At 43.1% G+C, this 26,367-nt stretch overlaps 1 protein-coding gene across 3 annotated transcripts in view; it reads left to right on the top strand.

Annotated features, from left to right (window-relative positions):
* Positions 1-26,367, top strand: part of dlg4b (discs, large homolog 4b (Drosophila)) — an 80,749-nt gene continuing 54,382 nt past the window's right edge. For 2 of the 3 annotated variants that reach the window (XM_029117592.2, XM_013131319.4), the window contains exons 1-3: positions 1-102; positions 1,763-1,882; positions 6,954-7,024. In XM_029117592.2, the coding sequence (XP_028973425.2) occupies positions 84-102; positions 1,763-1,882; positions 6,954-7,024 (210 nt within the window). In that variant the 5' untranslated portion in view covers positions 1-83. Of the gene's footprint in view, positions 103-1,762; positions 1,883-6,953; positions 7,025-9,303; positions 9,367-26,367 lie in introns of those variants that run through there. The other variant, XM_034290499.1, reaches the window with a different exon arrangement.

The raw sequence follows: 26,367 nt of genomic DNA, 5'->3' as shown, positions 1-26,367 counted from the left end.
CTCTAAATAGGCTTAACTCCACGTCCTGCCGAGAATATCAACGGCCAGCAGGAGAAAGTAGAGAAGAGCATCTACCGAACAACATGCCGCTGAAAAGAGAGGGTGAATCTATCAAAAATATGTGTGTGTGGGTGTTGTTTCAGTGTGCTGTGTGTGAGTGTTGTTTCTGAGTGTTGTGTGTGTGTGGGTGTTGTTTCTGAGTGTTGTGTGTGTGTGTGTGAGTGTTGTTTCAGTGTGCTGTGTGTGTGTGGGTGTTGTTTCAGTGTGTTGTGTGTGTGTGGGTGTTGTTTCAGTGTGTTGTGTGTGTGTGGGTGTTGTTTCAGTGTGTTGTGTGTGTGTGGGTGTTGTTTCAGTGTGTTGTGTGTGTGTGAGTGTTGTTTCAGTGTGCTGTGTGTGTGAGTGTTGTTTCAGTGTGCTGTGTGTGGGTGTTGTTTCTGTGTGTTGTGTGTGTGGGTGTTGTTTCAGTGTGCTGTGTGTGGGTGTTGTTTCTGAGTGTTATGTGTGTGGGTGTGTTGTTTCAGTGTGCTGTGTCTGAGTGTTGTTTCTGAGTGTTGTGGGTGTGGGTGTTGTTTCTGTGTGTTGTGTGTGGGTGTTGTTTCAGTGTGCTGTGTGTGAGTGTTGTTTCTGAGTGTTGTGTGTGTGGGTGTTGTTTCAGTGTGCTGTGTGTGGGTGTTGTTTCTGTGTGTTGTGTGTGTGGGTGTTGTTTCTGTGTGTTGTGGGTGTGGGTGTTGTTTCTGTGTGTTGTGTGTGGGTGTTGTTTCAGTGTGTTGTGTGTGTGGGTGTTGTTTCTGTGTGTTGTGTGTGTGGGTGTTGTTTCTGTGTGTTGTGGGTGTGTTTCAGTGTGCTGTGTGTGTGGGTGTTGTTTCTGTGTGTTGTGTGTGTGGGTGTTGTTTCAGTTTGTTTTTGTGTCTGCTTGTATCGATAAGTCTGACAGCGTCACAGAGATAATAACATGCTGTAAATGTTTGGCTCATCTTCAGAACAACAGCTGAACTCAATATGATTTCACTGAGTTAATGTGACACCAGCAGGAATCTCTCCCCTGTAATGTGGGTTAGAATGGCCCATAGGGCAGGAGTCTATCCCCTGTTCTGTAATGTGGGTTAGAATGGCCCATAGGGCAGGAGTCTATCCCCTGTTCTGTAATGTGGGTTAGAATGGCCCATAGGGCAGGAGTTTATCCCCTGTTCTGTAATGTGGGTTACAATGGCCCATAGGGCAGGAATCTATCCCCTGTTCTGTAATGTGGGTTAGAATGGCCCATAGGGCAGGAATATATCCCCTGTTCTGTAATGTGAGTTAAAATGGCCCATAGGGGCAGGAGTCTATCCCCTGTTCTGTAATGTGGGTTAGAATGGCCCATAGGGCAGGAATCTATCCCCTGTTCTGTAATGTGAGTTAGAATGGCCCATAGGGCAGGAGTCTATCCCCTGTTCTGTAATGTGGGTTAGAATGGCCCATAGGGCAGGAGTCTATCCCCTGTTCTGTAATGTGGGTTAGAATGGCCCATAGGGCAGGAATCTATCCCCTGTTCTGTAATGTGGGTTAGAATGGCCCATAGGGCAGGAGTTTATCCCCTGTTCTGTAATGTGGGTTAGAATGGCCCATAGGGCAGGAGTCTGTCCCCTGTTCTGTAATGTGGGTTAGAATGGCCCATAGGGCAGGAGTCTGTCCTCTATTCTGAAGTGTGGGTTAGAACGGCCCCCAGGTAATGAGATTGAGTACTACAGGAATATTCTTTTAACCCCTTGTCTTCACCCAGACACTTCACGAGCCCTTCAGGCCATGGAGGCCTGTCAAAATGGAGCAGATGAGGGTTTCAAGATCAGAGCTGAGAAACTCCTCACCATCTTCCAGAGTGACCTCTTCCAGGCTTTACTGGGTGAGATACACATTAACGTTTCTCTAAGCCTAACCTTAATAACCTAATGTCTGGTTAAACTTAATCTTTATTTTACAGTTTTCTTCAGGCGCTTTGGTGCTATTATCAATAGTATGGTGCAGTGTACTAAACTCCTAGTACAAGACTCCAAACAGATCGTATTCTAAATCATTATATCTTGCATTTAAAACAATGATTTTGCTTTCATTTGGTTTGTAAACATCTTTCACCACAAGATCTGTGATTCAACCAAGTTTTTGGGAAAATACAATGAGTACATTGGTTATGACGTCAAAACATAACATAGTGCAATTCTTTCAGGTGAGTCATCAAGACCAAACAAATCGTTGACAAACTGACTAACTCTGAAGTGCTAAAGGTAATCTGACAAACTCTGAAGTGCTTAAAGTAATCTGACTAACTCTTTGATGTGCAATTTGTGTCAATTCTGTATTTGGCATTGGCAATGATATTTTGTCCTTGTCATAATGAATATCGTCGTTTTGCCATGCACTGCAGGAATAATCTTCTGGCATGGCAAATCCAAACCTAGCATTGGGTTAGGGTTAGTGGTTAGGGTTAGGGTTAGTTTTTGGACATTGTCGAGTTTTGGCCAGGTAGAAGCCTGCTTTATCAACAAAGATGTACTTGTGATGGTTCACAGCAGTTCAGTTTGTAGTTTTGACCCTGTCCAGGGGCTCTGTGATTCATTTCTCTGCCTTGCTGTCTATCCTGCTCCATGATGAAAGACAGTGTCATTGTTCACATGGTTTATATGGTTTCTATGGTTACCAGCTGTGGTACTACTATGGATGGAATCATGTCCTGTTTATGACAGTTTGTATTGTACATAAGCAATTCAGTGGTCTGTTGTGGTTCACACTACAACAGCAAGGTTGTGGGTTTGAATCCCACAAAGGTCACATACAAATATATGGCCTTAGAGAGGTGATTCAGTACTTTTCAGTCTGAACCTAGCAGACAAATCACTCAAAAATACATACAGTATATTTACCAAATGGTTTGGTGATGATCCATTAGGAACAATGAGCGTTGTGATCGTTATAAGTATTTTAACAAGAGAGTCTTATCAATATGTTGCATGTACTTTGTATGAACATAATGTATTCCAATGTGAAACAAGTCTTTATATATGTTTTTATGTAATCAGTCAATGTCACATTGTACTTTTTGATGATGAAAGGTATTTTTTGATGATCTGTTGTGTTTTCTGTATTGAGTGGTGAAATATTACCACGTGTGAATAGTACGTCTGGGAATAGTATGTCTTCTTAAACTTAACCCTTATCCTAACCTGAACATTAATAACCTAACATGTCTTCTTAAACCTAAACCTTATCCTAACCTGAACATTAATAACCTAACATGTTTTCTTAAACTTAACCCTTATCCTAACCTGAATATTAATAACCTAACATGTTTTCTTAAACTTAAACCTTATCCTAACCTGAACATTAATAACCTAACATGTCTTCTTAAACTTTATATCCTAACATTCATCTTCAATTTAACTCTAATCCTAATCATAATAACATCACTTGTTGCCAAAACTGTAATCCTAACCATAACCTTAGTTATCTAACATGTCTTCTTAAACTTAACCCTAATCCTAACCTGAACATTAATAACCTAACATGTTTTCTTAAACTTAAACCTTATCCTAACCTGAATATTAATAACCTAACATGTCTTCTTAAACTTAACCCTTATCCTAACCTGAATATTAATAACCTAACATGTTTTCTTAAACTTAACCCTTATCCTAACCTGAACATTAATAACCTAACATGTCTTCTTAAACTTAACCCTTATCCTAACCTGAACATTAATAACCTAACATGTTTTCTTAAACTTAACCCTTATCCTAACCTGAACATTAATAACCTAACATGTCTTCTTAAACTTTATATCCTAACATTCATCTTCAATTTAACTCTAATCCTAATCATAATAACATCACTTGTTGCCAAAACTGTAATCCTAACCATAACCTTAGTTATCTAACATGTCTTCTTAAACTTAACCCTAATCCTAAACTTGACCTAAATAACCTAACATGTCTTGTTAAACTTAACCCAGCACAAAATGCCTAAACTAAAGGTTTTAACATTATACCCTATTGTATATGTTTTTCCTTAAACTTTAACCCTAAACCTAGGCCCTGAAGATTAACCCTGAGCCAAAAAAGGGACCTTAAAAAAAACAGGACCTGTTGTGGAGGCAGATTTGTCAGGTTTTAATATCTTTGTGGGGACCTCTGGACTGTACTGTTCAACCTGGTTCAAATGCAACCACACACACACTCGCACGCATGCACACGCACACTCACTCACTCACTCACTTACACACTCACTCACACACTCACACACTCACATACACACTCACACACTCACATACACACTCACTCACTTACACACTCACTCACTTACACACTCACTCACTCACTCACACACTCACTCACATACACACTCACTCACATACACACTCACTCACGCACTCACATACACACTCACACACACACACTCACTCCCACACTCACTTTCACACTCCCTCACACACACACACTCACTCACTCACTTACACACACACTCACTCACACACTCAGTCATTCACTCACTTACACACACTCACTTACACACATACAGAAATTGTGAAATTTTGGCATTGATTTTGAAAATATGACTAATCATGCAAAAAAAGATGATGACCAAAGACCTTGCATGACCTGGAGGCATTTTGCCAAGATGAATGGGCAGCTATACCACCTGGAAGAATTCAGGGCCTCATAGACAACTATTATAAAAGTCTGAATGTTGTCATTGATGCTAAAGGGGGCAATACAGTCTGCCTGTCTGTCTGTGTGTGTGTACTGTAGTACCTGGGCCCAACTTGCATTTAATCCCACACACACACATACACCCAGACACACACACACACACACACACACACACACCCAGTCACTCACACACACACAGCAACAACACAAATGCATCCTCATAATGTCATTCTGTGTTACTGTCCTTGTCAGGATACCATATACAGGAACAAATTAAGAGACCACTGCACCTTTTTCTTTCCTTTCCAAAAAAGTTGAGTGAGAAGTTTTGAGTGAGGAAAAGCAGGGTTAAAATTAAGAGACCACTGCAAATTGAACACATCTGTTCCTCACTAAAAACTTTCCTTTCCAACTTTTTTTGAAAGGAAAGAAAAAGGTGCAGTGGTCTCTTAAGAGCTGTATAATTTATAACCCCTTAATTTAACCCCTAACCCCTCTCTTCTCTCGTTTCTTCTTTTCTCGCTCTCTTCCTTACTGTCACTTGCTTCCATCAATTAAATGTTCAGTTTCAATTAACTACATTAATTTGAAAAACCTAAAAATATAAAATGTGCACCTAAGTACGCATTACAAAGCAAGGCTTTAAAATGGATAAATGCATTACAAATGTGGTTTAGTAGTTATATACAGCGTGCCAAATAATGAATGTATGAATGGTAAGAAAGTAAATAAACAGGTAAATATTGGTTTTGTAAATCATGATTTTACTCCACGCCACTTTTTATGGAAAGGGTCATAAATGTTGTATTTTCTGTGCATCATTGAATTTACCAAATGTAGGTTTTCTTTACGAGTCATTCTCTGTGTGCATGTGGGAGTATCAGTTCCTTTTGTAAATTCTTTCTCCTCTTTCACATTATTCTCCTCCTTCACATTACTCTCCTCTTTCACATTACTGTTCTCTTTCCATTCCTCTCTTTCTCCTCTCTCTCCTCCTTCACATTACTCTCCCCTTTCCTATCCCTTCTCTCTCTCTCATCTTTCACTCTCTTTCTCCTTCTCTATCTCCTCTCCTCCCCCTCTCAGCTAGTAATCTCTGGGATTGGGATTATGTGTGACATCACAAATGACAAGCAGTCCTCTGATTGGATACACTCTACTCCACATGTCCAGATTAGTCCTGTCACTTTGCTGTGTTTTTCTGTTAGTGTCTGTTTGTGTGTGTAGAAGACAACACTGTTGCTAGATATTTTCCACTGTCCCACTCAATCAGGTTCCAACCACTGGTCCTATGAAAACCGAAGCACCTCCTTCACAACAAACCAACCACTGGTCCTATGAAAACCGAAGCACCTCCTTCACAACAAACCAACCACTGGTCCTATGAAAACAGGATCACCTCCTTCATAACCAACCACTGGTCCTCTATTAACAGGATCACCTCCTTCATAACAAACCACTGGTCCTATGAAAACAGGATCACCTCCTTCATAACCAACCACTGGCCCTCTGATAACAGGATCACCTCCTTCATAACCAACCACTGGTCCTCTGATAACAGGATCACCTCCTTCATAACCAACCACTGGTCCTCTGATAACAGGATCACCTCCTTCATAACCAACCAGTGGTCCTCTGATAACAGGATCACCTCCTTCATAACCAACCACTGGTCCTCTGATAACAGGATCACCTCCTTCATAACCAACCACTGGTCCTCTGATAACAGGATCACCTCCTTCATAACCAACCACTGGTCCTCTGATAACAGGATCACCTCCTTCATAACAAAACATGTCCGACAGGGTTTTCCATAAAGGAGCTGGAATGATAAACCCTGTCTCTTTCTCTCTAACCCTGTCTCTTTCTCTCTAACCCTGTCTCTTTCTCTCTAACCCTGTCTCTTTCTCTCTAACCCTGTCTCTTTCTCTCTAACCCTGTCTCTCTCGCTAACCCTGTCTCTCTCGCTAACCCTGTCTCTTTCTCTCTAACCCTGTCTCTTTCTCTCTAACCCTGTCTCTTTCTCTCTAAACCTGTCTCTCTCGCTAACCCTGTCTCTCTATTTAACCTTGTCTCTCTCGCTAACCCTGTCTCTCTATTTAACCCTGTCTCTCTATTTAACCCTGTCTCTCTCTTTCTGTAGCCCTCTCTCTCTCTCTCTCTAACACTAGCACTAGCACAAGTGTGTGTGTGTGTTCTAACTGTGTGTGTGTGTGAGTTCTATATATGTGTTCTAAGTATGTGAGTTCTAAGTGTTTGTTTGTTTCCATCCAGATATCCAGGAGTTCTATGAGTTGACTGTCTTTGAGAACCAGATGAATGATCCACCACACACGCCTGGATTGGTAGGACACACACAAACACCAATCACACCAACACCAAACCACACACACAAACACCAAACCATACAAACAACAAACCACAAACACACCAAATCACACACAAACACCAAACCACACACACAAACAGCAAACCACAAACACACCAAACCACACACAAACTTCAAACCACATACACAAGCACATAAACACCCACACAAACACACACACACACACACACACACCAAACCACACACAAACATCAAACCACATATACAAACACTAAACCACAAACACAAATGTTAAACTCCAAAAACAAACACAAAAGTACACTCACAAACACACCAATAGCAAACCACACACACACAAACACCAAACCATACACTAAAACATAAAAACACCAAACTACACACACACGGTTTTGGCTCTTTGCCTGCCCTGATCCACATGGCAACACCCCTCATGGTATCCTAGCAACAGCTGCACTATCACTGGGGCAACAGCTGCATAATGCCATGGCAACAGGACACCAATCTCTTTATTTCTTTCCTTCTCCTCCATCTTTCTCCTTCTTCTCTATCTCTCTCCTTGCTCTCCTCCATTCTTTCTCCTTCCTCTCCTCCTTCTGCCATCTCTCTCTCTCTCTCTTTTCCCACTCCTTATCACTCTCTCCTTCTCCATCTTTCACTCCATCCTTTCATCTCCCTCAATCTCTATCTCCTTTCTATCCTCCTTTTCCATCTCGCATTCCTTGTTCTCCTCCTTCCCAATCTCTCTCTCTCTCTTCATCCTCTCATTTCCCACCATCTTTCTCTCTTTTTTTCCTGTCAAGGAAACAGAATGCTGGAGGCAGGGTGTACAGGTCCCAGGGCTGTGTTGATGGGGTTAGTGAGGGTGGGTGTACTGATCCCAGGGCTGTGTTGATGGTGTTAGTGAGGGTGGGTGTACTGATCCCAGGGCTGTGTTGATGGGGTTAGTGAGGGTGGGTGTACAGGTCCCAGGGCTGTGTTTATGGGGTTACTGAGGGTGGGTGTACTGATCCCAGGGCTGTGTTTATGGGGTTACTGAGGGTGGGTGTACTGATCCCAGGGCTGTGTTTATGGGGTTAGTGAGGATGGGTGTACTGATCCCCGGACTGAGTTGATGGGGTTGGTGAGGGTGGGTGTACTGATCCCAGGGCTGTGTTGATGGGGTTGGTGAGGGTGGGTGTACTGATCCCAGGGCTGTGTTTATGGGGTTACTGAGGGTGGGTGTACTGATCCCAGGGCTGTGTTGATGTGGTTGGTGAGGATGGGTGTACTGATCCCAGGGCTGTGTTGATGGGGTTAGTGAGGGTGGGTGTACTGATCCTCGGACTGAGTGTATGGGGTTACTGGTGAAACGTCTGGAGTTTTTAGTTGTATGCGGTGTGATGTTTGAATTATGCACTGTGGATGGGGAGGGGGTGTTGTTTCTAACTTTTTAAGGAGTTGTGTTGATGACCCTGGTTGGGGGTTAAATGGGGGGTTGGGGGGTATTGTGTGGTAAAAATAATTATGATATTAATGTATGTATATGTAATTTGACTGAATATTTTGTGGAAATTATTTGTTTGTTTTTGATTGGCAAATATTTACTTCCTCTAATTTCCCACCATCTCTCTCCCTCTCTTCTTCCTCTAATTTCCCACCATCTCTCTCTCTCTCTTCCTCTAATTTCACACCATCTCTCTCCCTCTCTTCTTCCTCTCTTCTCCAATCCCTTGCTTTCTGTCATGGTAATCAAGTATCTGGTGAGTCAGAGACCCTCGCTTTTCTCCTCTCTCTCTTCTCTCTCTCTTTGTTTCTCTTTTTCTCTCTCCTCTTTCTGTCATATACCTCCGTTTTCTTGGTCTCCCCTCTCTCTCTACTTCCTCTCCTCCAATTTCTCTTTCTCCAATCATCCCTCTCTTCCTGATATTTCCGTTAGCTCGCTCTGTTTTTGGAGTGGGCACAATCTCTCTTTCTTCCCCCGGTACTTCCTCTCTCCCTTCCTCAAATGTTCTCCCTACTTTTCTCATCCGTCTCTGTCTTTCTCCCTCCCTCCCCCGTCTCCCTCTCTCTCCCTTTATCTCACTCCTCTGTCATTACACTCTGATCCCACCTCCTCTCTCTCCCTCCTCCTCCCTCCTCTTCATCTCTATCTGGTTTCCTGTCTTTTTGGCGTTGGCTCTCAGGCAGGCTGAGAGACGGAAGGATTGAGGAGAGGAGAAAGGGAAGAAGGGATAGACAGGCAGGCAGACGGACGGAGAGGGGTAGAAGAGGGGGAGGTTGAGGGGGGGAGAGGAGGAGAGGGGGGAGGACACCTGTGTGTGTGTGGCGATGGACTGTCTTTGTATTGTGACCACCAAGGTAAGGACCTGCTCAGTATGTGTGTCTGTCTGTGTGTGTGTGTGTCTGTGTGTGTGTGTGTGTGTGTCTGTCTGTGTGCGTGTCTGTCGGTGTGTGGGTGTGTGAGTGTGCGTTTGAGTGTCTGTGTTTGTGTGGTGTGTGAGAATGAAAGAAAGACACGTGTGTTTCTGTCAGTGAGAGGGAGAGAGGCACGTGTGTGTGTGTGTGTGACTACGTGAAGAAGATGCATTCATGTTGATGCTGTATGTGAGCATATAATGAGTGGGTGTGTGATTTTATTTTGTTTGTGTGTTTGAGGAGTGTGTATTTGTGTGTTTGGGGAGTGTGTGTTTGTTTTTGTATGTGCTGTAAATAAAGGCTCGTATTTCATTAGAGGAGTAACTGCCATTGTTGTCACATTTCTAGTTGGATAAGTTTCCAAAGCAGAACCTCTGTCTCCCCATATGTTTTTTTGGAATCAAATGTAAGTATTATCTATGGTCATTCGAAGTTATCATTCTACAAGACATTGATTTTCCATTAGTTTACTCAGATTTCAATAAGCCTAGTGCTGTGAGCCTAACACTGAGTAAGCCTAGCGTGAACTTAACCCAGCATCGCTTAGCCAAGCCAAAGATACTGTACAGTGTGAATATTTACATACTCCTCCAATTGAAATTTCCAATCCCTCTTGTAGGCGATGTCATGGCAACGTTAGCTTGCAGATGTGCAGAATAACCTCAGTGAGTTTAACATTGAACTGAGCACGTGCAAGCCTGTCAAATTATAGGAACTCTTTTGATTTAAGGTATTTTCCAGCACCCAATATTAATACATTAAATTAATTTCTTGGTAAAAATGTAGTATCTTTCAATGATTGCATTCAATTAAAATGGAAATGTATCAGTTCATTATTTAATCAAGAATCACAAAGAAATGTTTTGCTAATACATTTCCAGAATATTTTCTGTGGTGTTATGGACGTTGGTGGCAGAAAACATACTGGGACAGATTCCAAAAATCTACATAAATGATGGTTGACCGGTGTTGTTCGCTTGAACTAGTTCTGGGGTGATAGTGTTTAAATAGTTCTGCGGTGATAGTCTTGAACTAGTTCTGGGGTGGTGGTGTTGAACTAGTTCTGGGGTGGTGGTGTTGAACTAGTTCTGGGGTGGTGGTGTTGAACTAGTTCTGGGGTGAAGGTGTTGAACTAGTTCTGGGGTGGTGGTGTTGAACTAGTTCTGGGGTGAAGGTGTTGAACTAGTTCTGGGGTGAAGGTGTTGAACTAGTTCTGGGGTGGTGGTGTTGAACTAGTTCTGGGGTGAAGGTGTTGAACTAGTTCTGGGGTGATGGTGTTGAACTAGTTCTGGGGTGGTGGTGTTGGACTAGTTCTGGGGTGGTGGTGTTGAACTAGTTCTGGGGTGGTGGTGTTGAACTAGTTCTGGGGTGGAGGTGTTGAACTAGTTCTGGGGTGGTGGTGTTGGTGGTGTTGGTATCCTCTTTCTATCTTGGGTTGTCGAGGTGTTGTGAAGAGGAAGTGGAGGGGTAGACAAAGGATATGTTGATAGTGTGGTCTTAAGATCAGTTGGCTCTGAATGTAACCTAATAGGTCGAGGGAGGCATCCTGTGGAGGGTGCTTGAGGAGTATGGGGTCCTGGGTCCTTTGCTAAGGGCTGTCAGGTCCCTGTACGACCGAAGCAGGAGCTTGGTTCGCATTGCCGGCAGAAAGTCAGACTTGTTCCCAGTGCATGTTGGACTCCGGCAGGGCTGCCCTTTGTCACCGGTTCTGTTCGTAATTTTTATGGACAGAATTTCTAGGTGCAGCCAGGGGCCGGAGGGTGTCAGGTTTGGGGACCACACAATTTCTCTGCTCTTTGCGGATGATGTTGTCGTGTTGGCCCCTTCAAACCAGGACCTTCAGCATGTACTGGGACGGTTTGCAGCCGAGTGTGAAGCGGTGGGGATGAGAATCAGTACCTCCAAATCCGAGGCCATGGTCCTCAGTCGGAAAAGGGTGGCTTGCCCACTTCAGGTTGGTGGAGAGTTCCTGCCTCAAGTGGAGGAGTTTAAGTATCTAGGGGTCTTGTTCATGAGTGAGGGACGGATGGAACGGGAGATTGACAGACGGATCAGTGCAGCTTCTGCAGTAATGCGGTCGATGTATCTGTCTGTCGTGGTGAAGAAAGAGCTGAACCGCAAGGCGAAGCTCTCGATTTACCGGTCAATCTACGTTCCTACTCTCACCTATGGTCATGAGCTTTGGGTCATGACCGAAAGGACAAGATCCCGGATACAGGCGACCGAAATGAGCTTTCTCCGCAGGGTGGCTGGGCGATCCCTTAGAGATAGGGTGAGAAGCTCGGTCACCCGGGAGGAGCTCAGAGTAGAGTCGCTGCTCCTCCACATTGAGAGCGGTCAGCTGAGGTGGCTTGGGCATCTGTTCCGAAAGCCTCCTGGACGCCTCCCGTCCCACCGGGAGGAGACCCCGGGGAAGACCTAGGACACGCTGGAGGGACTATGTCTCCTGGCTGGCCTGGGAACGCCTTGGTGTCCCCCCGGAAGAGCTGGAGGAAGTGTCTAGGGAGAGGGAAGTCTGGGCATCTCTGCTTAGACTGCTGCCCCCGCGACCCGGCCCCGGATGAAGCGGAAGAAGATGGATGGATGGGTAGAGGGAGGAGTCAGTGCCGATTTTAAATAGATGAGAGATGACAAGGGGGTCTGAAGTTCCTGGGACTCAGAGAGTTAAAGGAAGCGAGGTGGGGGGGCTCAGGGGACTGATTGGCTGGAAGGATTGGAACTCTTGATTTTATTTTACCTCCAATTTCTATACCAATTTTGTGGTTTCCAATTTGTGGTTATTGTCTTGTGATGAACACTTTCCCCAGCCAACGGCCGTGATGGAACTTCAGCCTACCACTAGGAGTCGCTAGAACACGACATGACAGGGTAGCCCGTCTTACATCCCACCCCTCTACCCCAGGCACTGGCTGTTTGTTATTCTACACCCTGCTGATGTTATGGTCATTTCAGGCAGGACACATTTCCAACCCAACCCAACCAAACAGGCTAAAAGTCTGAGGCAGTATTTTCTAACTGCTCTTATACTAAACAGTTTAATCATAGTTTTCTCATTTTCAGTATCATTCCAACAAAAATATATCTATACATAGGGCGAAATAGTTCACAAACTAAAGATAAATGTTAAGCTCCCATTGACTTGCCAAACAAATGTCTGTTCTGTTGATTTGGTTTGAGCAGGCCTCGCAGTCAAGTGAACAAACTTAGTATTTTTTTAGCCCAGCTGTCATTTGTTTAGCCCAGCTGTCATTTGTTTAGCCCAGCTGTCATTTGTTTAGCCCAGCTGTCATTTGTTTAGCCCAGCTGTCATTTGTTTAGCCCAGCTGTCATTTGTTTTGCCCAGCTGTCATTTGGTTAGACTAGCTGTCATTTGGTTAGACTAGCTGTCATTTGTTTAGCCCAGCTGTCATTTGTTTAGCCCAGCTGTCATTTGTTTAGCCCAGCTGTCTTTTGGTTAGACTAGCTGTCATTTGGTTAGACTAGCTGTTATTTGTTTAGCCCAGCTGTCATTTGGTTAGCCTAGCTGTCATTTGGTTAGCCTAGCTGTCATTTGGTTAGCCTAGCTGTCATTTGGTTAGCCTAGCTGTCATTTGGTTAGACTAGCTGTCATTTGATTAGACTAGCTGTCATTTGATTAGACAAGCTGTCATTTGATTAGACTAGCTTCCATTTGGTTAGCATAGCAATCTTTCTTCCTCTCCATTCTGATTTTCCTATATCCTTGTATTACTGATGCTGGTTAGAAGGCTGTGATCTGCTGAATGGTGGGGTTAAGGTTCAATGATCTGCTGAATGGTGGGGTTAAGGTTCAATGATCTGCTGAATGGTGGGGTTAAGGTTAATGGATCTGCTGAATGGTGGGGTTAAGGTTAATGGATCTGCTGAATGGTGGGGTTAAGGTTCAATGATCTGCTGAATGGTGGGGTTAAGGTTAATGGATCTGCTGAATGGTGGGGTTAAGGTTAATGGATCTGCTGAATGGTGGGGTTAAGGTTAATGGATCTGCTGAATGGTGGGGTTAAGGTTCAATGATCTGCTGAATGGTAGGGTTAAGGTTAATGGATCTGCTGAATGGTGGGGTTAAGGTTAATGGATCTGCTGAATGGTGGGGTTAAGGTTCAATGATCTGCTGAATGGTGGGGTTAAGGTTAATGGATCTGCTGAATGGTAGGGTTAAGGTTCAATGATCTGCTGAATGGTAGGGTTAAGGTTAATGGATCTGCTGAATGGTGGGGTTAAGGTTAATGGATCTGCTGAATGGTGGGGTTAAGGTTCAATGATCTGCTGAATGGTGGGGTTAAGGTTAATGGATCTGCTGAATGGTGGGGTTAAGGTTCAATGATCTGCTGAATGGTGGGGTTAAGGTTAATGGATCTGCTGAATGGTGGGGTTAAGGTTAATGGATCTGCTGAATGGTGGGGTTAAGGTTCAATGATCTGCTGAATGGTGGGGTTAAGGTTAATGGATCTGCTGAATGGTAGGGTTAAGGTTCAATGATCTGCTGAATGGTAGGGTTAAGGTTAATGGATCTGCTGAATGGTGGGGTTAAGGTTCAATGATCTGCTGAATGGTGGGGTTAAGGTTAATGGATCTGCTGAATGGTAGGGTTAAGGTTCAATGATCTGCTGAATGGTAGGGTTAAGGTTAATGGATCTGCTGAATGGTGGGGTTAAGGTTAATGGATCTGCTGAATGGTGGGGTTAAGGTTCAATGATCTGCTGAATGGTGGGGTTAAGGTTAATGGATCTGCTGAATGGTAGGGTTAAGGTTCAATGATCTGCTGAATGGTAGGGTTAAGGTTAATGGATCTGCTGAATGGTAGGGTTAAGGTTAATGGATCTGCTGAATGGTGGGGTTAAGGTTAATGGATCTGCTGAATGGTAGGGTTAAGGTTAATGGATCTGCTGAATGGTGGGGTTAAGGTTCAATGATCTGCTGAATGGTGGGGTTAAGGTTAATGGATCTGCTGAATGGTGGGGTTAAGGTTCAATGATCTGCTGAATGGTGGGGTTAAGGTTAATGGATCTGCTGAATGGTGGGGTTAAGGTTAATGGATCTGCTGAATGGTGGGGTTAAGGTTAATGGATCTACTGAATGGTGGGGTTAAGGTTAATGGATCTGCTGAATGGTGGGGTTAAGGTTAATGGATCTGCTGAATGGTGGGGTTAAGGTTCAATGATCTGCTGAATGGTGCGGTTAAGGTTAATGGATCTGCTGAATGGTAGGGTTAAGGTTCAATGATCTGCTGAATGGTGGGGTTAAGGTTAATGGATCTGCTGAATGGTGGGGTTAAGGTTAATTGATCTGCGGTAGGGTGGCGTTACAGTTTTTTTTTAATCGCTTTGGTACTATTTTCACAAGTAAGGTGTACATTTTCAAAACTCTTAGTACAAATATCCAAACTGATCACACTTGTAACGCAGCTAGTCATTCTTTCAAAACCTGATGTAATGTTTTCAGTCCACATGATCATCGTTTCAAACACAAGATTATTGTAATATGTAATGAGAACATTTGGTTTAATCACCGAAACACAACAGTATGATCTTCTTTCAGTTTAGGACTTTTAACAGTCAGTTCATCCAACAGCAAACAATGCAAGATACATGTTTCAAATCAGCCTTAGAAGTGCTGAAATTAATATGCTATAGTACTATAAAATACATATTACACAGTTACACATTAGGCAATACACTTACATTACTTACATTTACATAATCTATCATTTCCAAAATATCTCTCCTATGTGTAATCAAGTGAAGGATCAATGAAGACATCCTCAATCATTTGGGCAAATTAGTTTTTATTTTTCAGATATAATTGTAACATAGTTATATTTTCTATAATGTAACTAAATGAGAACAAAACATAACAATTAGTGCACACATTACATTAATTTGGCTCAAGCCTGTCTTGAGCATTTGGCCATAGATTCTCTTCCACATCACAATGAATGTTTTCATTGTTCAAGCACCTTGGAAAAAATCTTTTGGCATGACGAATCCATGCTTGACATTGGTCTACATTGATGTCATTACATGCATCATCCATGGCCTGAAGGAGGGTGGCACGCTCAAGGGGATGACGATCATAGACCTTCCACCTCCATGCTGAAAAAAATCCCTCAATAGGGTTGAGGAAAGGAGAGTATGGAGGCAGGTAGAGGGTCATGAATCGAGGATGGGTCTGAAACCATGCTTGAACTACCTCTGCGTGGTGAAAACTGACATTGTCCCACACAATTACATATGTGACCCCTTCACCTTGACAGGCCAGCTCAATTTCATTGAGAAACTCAATAAGATGTGTAGCATTATAGGAGCCAAGTAATGGCCTACGTCCTAGGACACCATCTTCAGAGATAGCTGCGCACATAGAGATGTTTCCTCCACGTTGTCCAGGCACTTGGACAGTGGCCCGTTGGCCGATAACGTTACGTCCACGGCGACGAGTTTTGGCAGGGTTAAAGCCCGCTTCATCAACAAAAACGTACTTGTGATGGTTCACATCAGCGTCAAGCACCATAACCCTCTAAAAAATATAATTTGGTTAGTTCTTTTTACAGTGTTGTTCCAATATACATATGATGCAAGTGATGCTTCAAATAGTAACAGTAAAACAATATACAGTATAGTGCTGTACCTGAACATACTCAGCCCTTAGTTGTTTCACCCGGTCATTGTTTCTCTCAAAAGGCACCAGGTAAATGTGTTTCATTGATACCTGGTGCCGCTTTAAAAGGCGGGCTACTGTTGGTAGGCTGATGGATGCCACATTGGCAAAGGTGTCATTGTTCTCCTCAATTGCCTGCTTTATTTCTGACAGCCGTATTTCATTCCTGGCCCTCACCATTTCCACCACTGCCAACTCTTGCTGGTCGGTCAGCACACGGCCACGACCACCACTATGGTGTTTTCTGTTAATTCTAAGCATAGAACAGAGAATACTATCAATAGATCATGCTGTACAAATACTGTAACATGTTACTAACATGCATTACAATTTACTGTGAATGTAATAGTATACATCTTCCACACTTACCGGTTTTCTTGGCGAAAGGTTCGGATGATAGAATTGACAGTTGATCTTTTTAGATTTGGCTCAACTAATCTGGCAGCTTCTGCCATAGTAAGGCCTCGGTTCACCACATGATCAACGATGATGGCCCGGACTTCATTAGAGACAACAGTTCTGCCTCCCCCTCTCCGATGACCAACCCTTTGATGGGCCCCATGCCCACCTCTCTGACGGATCCCATGCCCACCTCTCTGACGGATCCCATGCCCACCTCTCTGACGGATCCCTCGTCCACGAGCTCTTCCAATTCCTTGCTGTCTATCCTGGTCCATGTTGAAAGAAATTGCCAGTGTTTAGACCCTCACTTTTATATCTAATGACCAATTGTGGTTACCCCATCTGAAATCAATTAGCAATAACGAGTTTTCATCAGGTGTGGTTATTTTATATGTTCTTACAAACACATATTTTATTTCTATAGTTCTCAAAATCCATATACTGTATTGCTGAAATGGAAATATATAGGTTTACCAAATGGTTAAGTGATTAACCATTAAGATCAGTTGGATTAAGTGTTGGTCAAATGTATTTGCACGAATCAGATGAGAAGCATATCAAAAGTATTGTGAGCATTGCATTGTGAAAGACAATTACTTCATATGAAAGGTAAGTCTTGATGACACACTGGTTAGGTGTGGTGAAAGAGTGAATGTGTAATTTTGTGCGTTGTACTTAGTCAATTGAACATGTGATTACATGTTTGAAAAAAAAAACTTTTTGATGATCTGCTTTGAGGTTTGTACTAACAGTTGTGAGGTTTTACCACATACTTGCGATAATAGTACCAAAGCGAATAAAAAAAAACTGTAATGTTCAGTGATCTGCTGCAGGGTGGGGTAATGTGTGATTTGTCTGCTGGAAGGTGGGGTTATGTGTCATTGGTCTGCTGCAGGGTGGGGTTAAGGTTCATTGGTCTGCTGGAGGGTGGGGTTAAAGTTCACTGATCTGCTGGAAGTTGGGGTTATGTGTCATTAATCCGCTGGAAGGTGGGGTTATGTGTCATTGGTCTGCTGAAGGGTGGGGTTAAGGTTCATTGGTCTGCTGGAGGGTGGAGTTATATGTCATTGGCCTGCTGGAGGGTGGGGTTAAAGTTAATTGGTCTGCTGGAGGGTGTGATTATGTTTCATTGGTCTGCTGGAGGGTGGGGTTAAGGTTCATTGATCTGCTGGAGGTTTGGGTTATGTGTCGTTGGTCTGCTGGAAGGTGAGGTTAAGAGTCTGCGATCTGATTGGAAAATGCAAACTTCTACCTTGTGTCTCACACTAACACAGCAGGTAGAAGTCTGATCTGAGGCTGATTACGTAAGAAAGAGAGGGAAAGAGGGTTAGGGAGAATGATGAAGGAGAACGTATTGAAATATTTCTGCTTCAGACACTGAGAGGTAAAAATAGAAGGCCTATATTTGGGATGCAACTCTCCCTGTCACAATGTCTAATGCTGTGATCACACATAGGCCCTGCTCACATCACCACATTACTACATTACCATATCGACGCTTTATCACACCGAACCAATTTGATCACACATAGGCCCTGCTCACATCACCACATTACTACATTACCATATCGACGCTTTATCACACTGAACCAATTTTAACACACATAGGCCCTGCTCACATCACCACATTACTACATTACCATATAGACGCTTTATCACACCAAACCAATTTTATCACACATAGGCCCTGCTCACATCACCACATTACTACATTACCATATCGACGCTTTATCACACTGAACCAATTTGATCACACATAGGCAGTTCACACATTTTACCATATGGACATTTTATCACGCTGAACCAATCTCATCCCTCTTTACACTCTCTTTCTCTAAATCCATTTCTCTCTCACACTTTCTCTCTTTTATCCCTCTCTTTTCTATCTCTTTTTCCCCTCCATTTATCTGTCTCTGTTTCTCTCACACTGTCTCTCTGTCCCTCCACTCTTCCCTTCTCTTTACCTGGAGGCAAAATAACGATTATGTAAATCACCAATTAAAATGAAGAAACTTATGTTGTGCAGCTCTGTGTGTGTCTGTGTGTGTGTGTGTGTATTAATTAAACTGCATTACTCATCCTACAGTGTGTAGGGGTGTACAGGTGTACACACCTACACACACACCTACACACACACACACCACACACACCACACACAAGCACAAACAATAATCCTTTCATACCTATAAGTAGTGTAGAGGTCCTGAAGCAGCTTCAAGGGTCAAATTGAACCTTTTCACTCTCCTGTTTAATTCTCTCCAATCTCTTGTTATATTCTTTCCACTCTCCTGTTTTATTCACTACACTCTCACTCTCCTGTTTAATTTTCTCCACTCTCACTCTCCTGTTTAATTCTCTCCACTCTCTTGTTATATTCTCTCCACTCTCACTCTTCTGTTCAATTCTCTCCACTCTCACTCTCCTGTTTAATTCTCTCCACTCTCACTCTCCTGTTTTATTCTCTCTCTTCTATTTCAATCTGTTGTTTTATTCTCTGTCCTCTCTCGGTTCCTTTTGTTATTCTAGATCTCCCTCTCAAGCTCCGGTTTATTCTCTCTCTCCCGTTATGGTCTCTTTGATTCTCTTACTCCTCAGTCTCTTGTTTCATTCTCTCCCTCTCTTCCTGTCTCTCTGTTCTCCCTCCATTTCTCTCTCATTAGTATGTGACATGTTGAATAATTGATTGGTGTGTGTGTGATCCAGGTCTGTGTACATGTTGGGATTTGATGTTTCCGAAAAAGATACAAAGGTAAAACCTGGTCCTCGCAAGGTTTTTTGACTGGTCCCACAAAGGAAAATAAGGGGTTAACTTTAGTAAAATTACCAGATTTTTACAACCTAACTGAAGTTAGCATCTTCTCCTTCATGAAGCTTTGGATTATAACCAAATCAAATCCAAGTTATTTGTTAAATGCTCCATATACAACATCTATACATTATTGACATTGTTTCTTGGATGCTGTTTACCAGCAATGCTGTATTAAAAATAAAATATAAGGGGAAATAATATGTATATGACACATTCTCTACAATCACTGGAACAATATTATTAACTTGCTACTGTTTATACTTTGTCACCGGTTCTGTTCGTAATTTTTATGGACAGAATTTCTAGGCGCAGCCAGGGGCCGGAGGGTGTCAGGTTTGGGGACCACACAATTTCGTCTCTGCTCTTTGCAGATGATGTTGTCGTGTTGGCCCCTTCTAACCAGGACCTTCAGCATGCACTGGGACGGTTTGCAGCCGAGTGTGAAGCGGTGGGGATGAAAATCAGTACCTCCAAATCTGAGGCCATGGTCCTCAGTCGGAAAAGGGTGGCTTGCCCACTTCAGGTTGGTGGAGAGTGCCTGCCTCAAGTGGAGGAGTTTAAGTATCTAGGGGTCTTGTTCACGAGTGAGGGAAGGATGGAACGGGAGATTGACAGACGGATCGGTGCAGCTTCTGCAGTAATGCAGTCGATGTATCGGTCTGTCGTGGTGAAGAAAGAGCTGAGCCGCAAGGCGAAGCTCTCGATTTACCAGTCAATCTACGTTCCTACTCTCACCTATGGTCATGAGCTTTGGGTCATGACCGAAAGGACAAGATCCCGGATACAGGCGGCCGAAATGAGCTTTCTCCGCAGGGTGGCCGGGCGATCCCTTAGAGATAGGGTGAGAAGCTCGGTCACCCGGGAGGAGCTCAGAGTAGAGCCGCTGCTCCTCCACATCGAGAGGGGTCAGCTGAGGTGGCTTGGGCATCTTTTTCGGATGCCTCCGGAACGCCTTCCTGGGAAGGTGTTCCGGTCCCGTCCCACCGGGAAGAGACCCCGGGGAAGACCTAGGACACGCTGGAGGGACTATGTCTCCCGGCTGGCCTGGGAACGCCTCGGTGTCCCCCCGGAAGAGCTAGAGGAATTGTCTGGGGAGAGGGAAGTCTGGGCATCCCTGCTTAGACTGCTGCCCCCGCGACCCGGCCCCGGATAAAGCGGGAGAAGATGGATGGATGTTTATACTGGCTCAGTATCATCAGAATTGTTAATGGTATCCATATCACTGTATAAAGAGTATAACTACATTTGTCAATAAATATATTGTTAAATACACTCACCTAAAGGATTATTAGGAACACCATACTAATACTGTGTTTGACCCCCTTTCGCCTTCAGAACTGCCTTAATTCTACGTGGCATTGATTCAACAAGGTGCTGAAAGCATTCTTTAGAAATGTTGGCCCATATTGATAGGATAGCATCTTGCAGTTGATGGAGATTTGTGGGATGTACATCCAGGGCACGAAGCTCCCGTTCCACCACATCCCAAAGATGCTCTATTGGGTTGAGATCTGGTGACTGTGGGGGCCATTTCAGTACAGTGTACTCATTGTCATGTTCAAGAAACCAATTTGAAATGATTCAAGCTTTGTGACATGGTGCATTATCCTGCTGGAAGTAGCCATCAGAGGATGGGTACATGGTGGTCATAAAGGGATGGACATGGTCAGAAACAATGCTCAGGTAGGCCATGGCATTTAAACGATGCCCAATTGGCACTAAGGGGCCTATAGTGTGCCAAGAAAACATCCCCCACACCATTACCCCACCACCACCACCAGCACAGTGGTAACAAGGCATGATGGATCCATGTTCTCATTCTGTTTACGCCAAATTCTGACTCTACCATCTGAATGTCTCAACAGAAATCGAGACTCATTAGACCAGGCAACATTCTTCCAGTCTTCAACTGTCCAATTTTGGTGAGCTTGTGCATATTGTAGCCTCTTTTTCCTATTTGTAGTGGAGATGAGTGGTACCCGGTGGGGTCTTCTGCTGTTGTAGCCCATCCGCCTCAAGGTTGTGCGTGTTGTGGCTTCACAAATGTTTTGCTGCATTCCTCAGTTGTAATGAGTGGTTATTTCAGTCAAAGTTGCTCTTCTATCAGCTTGAATCAGTCGGCCCATTCTCCTCTGACCTCTAGCATCAACAAGACATTTTTGCCCACAGGACTACCGCATACTGGATGTTTTTCCCTTTTCACACCATTCTTTGTAAACCCTAGAAATGGTTGTGCGTGAAAATCCCAGTAACTGAGCAGATTGTGAAATACTCAGATCGGCCTGTCTGGCACCAACAACCATGCCATGCTCAAAATTGCTTAAATCACCTTTCTGACATTCAGTTTGGAGTTCAGGAGATTGTCTTGACCAGGACCACACCCCTAAATGCATTGAAGTAACTGCCATGTGATTGGTTGATTAGATAATTGCATTAATGAGAAATTGAACAGGTGTCCTTTAGGTGAGTGTACATTAATCCATGGTTCATACAACAAACTACATGATCTATTTGCAGCTTCAGCCTGTTATTAAGGAGAGTTGGTCATTTTCTTTGAGGTCTTATAGCTCTGTGAATTGCACACTACTTATAAAGCTTTCTTGAGTAAAATGCCACTGTGCCTTAATTTTCTCAGTTTAATTTCAATACGAGTTAATTCTGGAAGGTCCTTTCTTCCTCTTTTAAGTAATTTAGTAGAACTGCTTATCCAGGGCAACTTACATTAGTCAGTGAATCAAACTAATAACACTGCCTTGGCAAAAGTGGCATGATTTCACATCACATTCTACATTACCATGGAAATCAGTGCATCACAATAACAGACAGCCATTGATGTGTTAAGGAGGTCAATGGAAAGCAGGGGATAGAAGAATAACGTTGTCAATGCCACATGAATACTCAGAAGAATCTGTGAGAATGTATTAATGTTATAAGCCAACAATATGGATGCTCAAATCCAACTTTTATATATATATTTGGTGGTTTTAGCTGAATAGCATCACAAGTTAATTGCATGTGTAGAAGTGACTGTTAAATAGCTAGCCTACACAAACCAATGGTTGTAGTAAAGTCATTATTAACCAAGTGAATTGGTGATAATAATAAATATAGATGTTGACACCAGCAACATAATAGACTTTCTATGACATTTTCATCATACGGATGTTTGTATTATGTAGAACATTTGCATTGTAACCCATAATATGTTCCAACACAGAAAGGGAAAGGCTATCATGTTAGCATTATATGTTAGCTTTACCTGGACGTTGATATGCATGTTAAGTTTACCTGGACGTTGATCGGTATGTAAAAAAACCTGACAGTTTAATTTACAATTGAATAAGGAAAGAAAAGTAAACTACAGGAAATATGATATGTGGAATGATGTGTATAATTTAACCATATAATTTCCCCTGCAAGTGTAGACAGAAACCAGAGAGTGTATGTATTATAATGTCCAAAAGAATTGGCCTACACAAAACTACACACTGGATGGCAGGTGGGTGTACCTAAGAATGGGATGGCAGGTGGGCATACCTGAGAACAGGGTGGCAGGTGGGCATACCTGAGAACGGGATGGCAGGTGGGCATACCTGAGAACAGGGTGGCAGGTGAGCATACCTGAGAATGGAATGGCAGGTGGGCATACCTGAGAACGGGATGGCAGGTGGGCATACCTGAGAATGGGATGGCAGGTGGGCGTACCTGAGAACGGGTGACTGAATGCTCTATGAGAGAGCAGCAGTCAGTGTCAGAATGAGGTGTGTGTAAATGTATGTTCCTGTATGTGATTATGAATGTGTTTATGCATGTTCCCATGTGTGTGCATGTGTGTTGATATTTGTGTGTGTGTGTGTGTGTGTTGATGTTTGTCTGTGAGTGTATGCTTAACCCGACAGGTGGGAATCGATAAAGTGTATGATTATGTGGGACGAGCAGTGGCGTAAAGTACCTGGTAGGCACAGCAACAGACTGCAGGTATCAGCTAATGATGGCTATTCAGCATTCTGATGGCTGGATGAAAAAGCATTCCCATGCAATCTCTCATCCTCTGCCCTGAAGTTCTCCGCCTCTTTGGTTGACCCAAAGACAACAGCCAGCCGCGAGGCTTTTTTCTCTGCAGTATGTTCAGATGAGCCGGCCAATCATGGACCATGTAGTTAAACTAGCCTGTAACCTGACAGGATGCTTTAAATGATGAAGACGTTGTGTAGTGAGTTTGGGAAATATTTCTTCAGCCACTATATCTATCTTACCGTGTAATAGGACCCATCCAAGAATCAAACAAACAACCAATTCAAATGTATTTATAAAGCCCTTTTTACACCAGCAGTTGTCACAACATGCTTTTACAAAACACCCAGCCTGAAAACCCAAGGAGCAAACAACACTAGTGTTGAAGTACAGTGGTTGGGGTGGGGGGTGTCAGCAGAGGGGCAGCTGGAATCGTCAGGTTTCTTGATCTGCAACTCAACCAGGAGAACTTTGGACAGGGACAGCTATGAGTCTTTCAAGACTGGTACTACGAAGGTGTGTGCCAAGACCTCATGTATCAAGCCTTTCTGTTTACCTTCACGCCCCTGGGCTAGACAGCACCTAATCATAGACCATGCTGTAGAGATGAGTCTTTAGTAGACACTTGAAAGTTTGCACTCAGTCGGCATATCTAACCTTATTGGCAGATCATTCCAAATAGTGGAGCTCTATGAGAGAAGGCCCTGACTCCGGCTGTTTGTTTAGAAATTCTAGGTACAATTAAAAGGCCTGCATTTTGCGATCTTAGGTTACATGTAGGTGTGTATGGCTGGATCATTTCAGTGAGGTATGTAGGAAAAAGTCCATGTATTGATTTATAGGTTCACAATAAAACCTTAAAATCAGCACTAGCTTTAACAGGCAGTAAGTGTGAAAAGGCTAGTACTGGAGTGATGTGTTAATTATTTTTAGTTCTAATTAGGATTCTAGCAGCCATGTTCAGCACTAATTTAAGTTTATATATTGATTTATCTGGGAAACCAGAAAGAAAAGCATTCCAGTAATCTAATCTAGAAGTAACAAAAGCTTGGATTTGTTTTTCCTCATCAGTTTTTGATTTTTGGAATGTTCCAAAGATGGAAAAAAGCAACTCTTGAGATATATTTTATATGTTAATCAAAGAAGAGGTCAGGGTCAAAGGGTAACGCCGAGATTTCTCACAGTTTTTAGGTGTAAAACCATATAACCGTTGAGGTTCATCTGCTAACCAAACTCTTTTCTTGGGTCCTAAAACAGAACAGGAAATATAACACTGCATAACTTTGGGAGAGATGAAACAGAGTCGCCAGTGAGGGGCAGGACCATAATGATGTGCCGGCAAAACACTGTGCTGTTGATCTAGTCCATGAACAATACTGTGCTGTTGATCTAGTCCGTGAAGAACACTGTGCTGTTGATCTAGTCCGTGAAGAACACTGTGCTGTTGATCTAGTCCGTGTAGAAAACTGTGCTGTTGATCTAGTCCGTGAAGAACACTGTGCTGTTGATCTAGTCCGTGAAGAACACTGTGCTGTTGATCTAGTCCGTGAAGAAAACTGTGTTGTTGATCTAGTCCGTGAAGAAAACTGTGCTGTTGATCTAGTCCGTGAAGAAAACTGTGCTGTTGATCTAGTCCGTGAACAAATCTGTGCTCTTGATGTAGTCCATGAACAACACTGTTGATCTAGTCAATGAACAACACTGTTGATCTAGTCCATGAACAACACTTTGCTGTGGATCTAGTCCATGAACAATACTGTGCTGTTGATCTAGTTTATGAACAACGCTGTGCTGTTGATCTAGTCCATGAACAACACTGTTGACCTAGTCCATGAACAATGCTGTGCTGATGATCTAGTCCATGAACAACACTGTTGATCTAGTCCATGAACAAAGCTGTTCTGTTGATGTAGTCCATGAACAACACTTGATCTTGTCCATGAACAACGCTGTGCTGATGATCTAGTCCATGAACAACACTATACTGTTGATTTAGTCCATGAACAAAGCTGTTCTGTTGGTGTAGTCCATGAACAACACTGTTAATCTAGTCCATGAACAACACTGTGCTGTTGATCTTGTCCATGAACAACACTGATGATGTAGTCCATGAACAACTCTGTGCTCTTGATGTAGTCCATGAACAACACTGTTGATCTAGTCAATGAACAACACTATTCTGTTGATCTAGTCAATGAACAACACTGTTGATCTAGTCCATGAACAACACTGTTTATCTAGTCCATGAACAACGCTGTGCTGTGGATCTAGTCCATGAACAACACTGTTGATCTAGTCCATGAACAACACTTTGCTGTGGATCTAGTCCATGAACAATACTGTGCTTTTGATCTAGTCCATGAACAATACTGTGCTGTTGATCTAGTCCGTGAAGAACACTGTGCTGTTGATCTAGTCCGTGAAGAACACTGTGCTGTTGATCTAGTCCGTGAAGAAAACTGTGTTGTTGATCTAGTCCGTGAAGAAAACTGTGCTGTTGATCTAGTCCGTGAAGAAAACTGTGCTGTTGATCTAGTCCGTGAACAAATCTGTGCTCTTGATGTAGTCCATGAACAACACTGTTGATCTAGTCATGAACAACACTGTTGATCTAGTCCATGAACAACACTTTGCTGTGGATCTAGTCCATGAACAATACTGTGCTGTTGATCTAGTTTATGAACAACGCTGTGCTGTTGATCTAGTCCATTAACAACACTGTTGATCTAGTCCATGAACAATGCTGTGCTGTGGATCTAGTCCATGAACAACACTGTGCTGTTGACATAGTTCATGAACAACACTGTGCTGTTGATCTAGTCCATGAACAACACTGTTGATCTAGTCCATGAACAACGCTGTGCTGATGATCTAGTCCATGAACAACACTGTTGATCTAGTCCATGAACAAAGCTGTTCTGTTGATGTAGTCCATGAACAACACTTGATCTTGTCCATGAACAACGCTGTGCTGATGATCTAGTCCATGAACAACACTATGCTGTTGATTTAGTCCATGAACAAAGCTGTTCTGTTGGTGTAGTCCA

The sequence above is a fragment of the Esox lucius genome, chromosome 24 (assembly GCF_011004845.1).
Source record: "Esox lucius isolate fEsoLuc1 chromosome 24, fEsoLuc1.pri, whole genome shotgun sequence".
Lineage (NCBI taxonomy): Eukaryota > Metazoa > Chordata > Actinopteri > Esociformes > Esocidae > Esox > Esox lucius.
Note: the sequence above shows the minus strand (reverse complement) of the source record. Positions and strands in the feature narration are given on the sequence as shown.